This window comes from Caenorhabditis briggsae (assembly GCF_000004555.2).
Source record: "Caenorhabditis briggsae complete genome, chrII, whole genome shotgun sequence".
Classification (NCBI taxonomy): domain Eukaryota; kingdom Metazoa; phylum Nematoda; class Chromadorea; order Rhabditida; family Rhabditidae; genus Caenorhabditis; species Caenorhabditis briggsae.
In genome coordinates this window covers 5445676-5449087 of record NC_013486.2, presented here as the reverse complement: position 1 = coordinate 5449087, position 3412 = coordinate 5445676, and the positions used below count along the sequence as shown (strand labels likewise).

At 39.3% G+C, this 3412-nt stretch overlaps 1 protein-coding gene across 1 annotated transcript; it reads left to right on the top strand.

The window, feature by feature from the left end:
• Nucleotides 1–1062: 1062 nt before the first annotated feature.
• Nucleotides 1063–1104, top strand: CBG25529 (the record flags this gene model as incomplete). Its single annotated transcript, XM_045242078.1, has 1 exon — nt 1063–1104. One exon carries the CDS (start codon nt 1063–1065, stop codon nt 1102–1104), a length of 42 nt encoding a protein of 13 aa, XP_045099145.1.
• Between the last annotated feature and the right edge of the window lie 2308 nt (nt 1105–3412).

Genomic DNA, 3412 nt, shown 5'->3' with positions numbered 1-3412 from the left:
ATCTAAGAATCACCAAATTCTGTGTGTGAGTGTGTCCGTTTGTTCCCGATTAGCGGACCCTAGCGAAGTCACCAATAGACCAAAATTTCTTAAATTTTCATAGACAATCCGAAATAGCAGCGAGATGATGCCCGAATTTTTCGTTTTTCAAAACTTTGATTTTAAAGCCTTCTGGAGACGTTCACTGGTGAGAAGTACAAAAATCAGAATGTTGCACTATCTCTCTATTTCCACTTTTCAACACTTTTTTTGCAGTCCTTCTTTTTCCTCTTCTGACTTCAGAATACAAAGAGAGACGCAGCATTTGAAGTGTGAACAGCTGAGAGGAGAGATAGAAGAGAACGGGCAGAGAAGAGGAGAGTCAGTCGGCTGGCGCTAATTGAGGTCGACCAGCCGCGAGAAAAAGAAGAAGATAATCTATGTCATTCACACGCTAGATGATTTGTGTGTTGTTTATGTTCGTTCTTTGCTTGATTGCCACGTCATAAATTAATTGATATCTGTTGGGTTTCGCACCTACTAGTTGCTTGTTTTTTCTCGTTCTTTTTGCTAAAGAATAAGGAGAAAAAACGAAAGCTCTCTCTCGGCGTTTGTGTCAATTCGCAAATACGTTTTCTTCTATAACAGACATTTGAAAGGGGAGAGGCAGCAGCAGCAGCGCGCAGACCTCTTTTTTCTTGTTTCCTGACCAAAAAAATGCCGAAGATGAGATTTTGGTTTCAACGATAATTGCGAGGGGGAACAGGAGACCTTAAGAGGCACGCCAAAAAACAAAAACATCCATCGAGTTTGACAAAGTTTGAATGAAGACCAAAAAGGATAGTGTTAGACGGGATGGCGCTGAATTAACTGATAGGAGGAGATAGAAAAAAGAAGAAGAAGGGGTTTGAATTATGAACTTTTGTCAGAAGAAGAAGAAGAAGAAGAACATCGGATAGGAGAAGAACTAAAATGAATAAAATGTTGCAATTTGATAGGCGAGAAGCAGAAGAGGAAGGAGGAGATGGGCGAGAGAAAGTTGGGCAAACATATGACCTCTCGGAAGAAAAGAAGAAGAAGAAAATGAAGGCAAACCATGGTGTAACAAGAAAATGGTGGGGGTAGTAAATCTGAGGGACCACTCCACTTTTTTGGAGTTGAGTTATGATTTTGGAACGCAAAAGTGCATCTTCTTCTTTTTGTTTTAATGAGAAATATCTAAAGATCTAGAAGATTACGGAAGAGGATAGAAGAGGATTTTTAGTTTTTTTTTCAGATGAGAGAAAAGATGAGAAGAGGGACACGCCCCTTTGAAGGCCACCTACAACTTTGACCCCATATATCTCGGTCCTTGTGGAAGATATAAAAATAGGATCAACTGACAAAATGTTAATAATAAAATCAAAATATTTTGTCAGGAAGTCACTTTTTGATATCTTTCACTGGAATTGAGTTATATGGGCTCAAAGTTGGAGGGTTGTGAAGCTTTCCATTATAGTGTTTATTGTCACCTTTGAGATAAATTATATCATTTTCTGCGCAAGTTATCAAAAAGTAGTCTACAGACAAAATGTTTATCGCAATATCAAAAATGTTTTGTCAGTTGATAACTTTTTGATACGTCTTACAGGAATCAAGTTACATGGGCTCAAAGAAAGTTGGAACTTTTTGTCTGAGGAAATGCCCTGCTGCTGCACCTGCTCCCTGATTTTTGACACCTCTTTTCTTCTTTTCCTGAAGTAGATCAGAAACAAAAGATGGATAGGTCCGCCTCACAAAAGGGGGGAGAGGTGTTCGTTGCGCGATCAGGCGGATTAAATTTAAGAAGAAGAAGAAGAAAAGGGTGGTCAATTGGGGGGGGGGGGGGGGGAGGCAGCAGCCAGCAGCGCGCCGAAAGACCACATTTTGACGTGCTAATAAATCATGTTAGTGTGATTGACTTCCGGAGAGTAAAACACTACTTTCCCACCTGTGCCCTTTTTTGAGATGGCCGTTAAAACATATAGTCTATTCATCTTTAAAATCTAGAATAGAGTCTGATCTTTGAATGTCACATCATGTTGTTTTTTTTTCAGCTCTTCAGCCATCTTTTCTTTCCTTCAGATTTTTTTGTCTCCAATTTTCAAAAGTTGCCTTAAAAGTTCACATCCTGATTGGATCCATCTACATCTTCCCATTCAACTTCCGTCTTTTCCGACAGCCCAGAAATGTAGAGCACATTGCAACATACATAAAAGACTAGGAGAGGTTAACCTCCCACCCTTCTCCACGTGTGTTTGTGTAATAAAGCGTTCTTCTCCGGTATATCGGACCGCAAGAATAGAACAACCGAACCGCTCGGGTGTTCTTCTCCGTTCAAAACTCATAAAAATATAAATAATGAGATTGAACGGGCAAAGAGAAAAAAAAGGAATGAAGAAGGAGAAGAAGAAGAACCACCGGGGAGAAAAAAGAACAGAAGAAGTGAGGAAAGAATTCGTTGGAGACGCAGGGAGTGTTCTTCGTGGAAACCTGTAAACACCTAACAAGTTATATTCAAGAGAAGATGAAGCGGTGGTTGCGAGAACAAGAAGAAGAAGTTAGAAAGAAAGGGAATCCGAGGGAAAAGGCTGAAGACGTTTACGATTGATACAGAATTAACAGGAATAACTCTACCGTAAGATAGGAATCTTATCTACGAGTCCAAATCCTTTCCATCTAATTATATGTTAGAGAAGAGGGGTAAAAAGTGGAGAGGAAATTTAAACGGTGAAATTTGAAGGGGGGGGGGGGTAGGGGGAAAGGACAATGAAATTGTAAATAATGGGGGTTTAAAAGAATGTAGACTAGATCTTTTGAAAGTATCTTTTGGGCTCTGATGGCTACCGTGAAACCTCTAATAGAAGAACCCCCCCCCCACACACACATTGTCTGATTTGAGCCCCTTTATCTCGATTCCTGCGAAAGATATCAACAAGTGATTAACTAATAAAATGTAGCTGATATTATGAAAAACATTTTATCACTAGATTACTTTTTGATATCTTTCACAGAAATTGAGATATATGGGCTCAAAGTTAGCGGCTTGGGTGCCCGTCTATTTGAGTGTTTACGGTATTTTGATTTTTGACAAAACTTTCAGATACACGTATTACTCTGGTCTAATTTCAACTCCGAAAATTTGAGGGTGGACTTGAATGACGTACTTTCACCCTTTTCGTGTACTACGGTAGATGGATTACGGGAAAATGAAAGTGGCATACAGACCGAATAATAGATTGTGTTTTCTGGAAACAGAAATCTCGAATTTTTCCCAGAACCAAAGTATCAAACAAAGTGACACACGTGATAAGGGGAATTGATGAATGGCTTTTTTTGATAAGATTAAATGACTAGATTATATCGGCGCGACCCGACAATAAACGAACTGAAATAGAATTCAGTTATTGCAAGT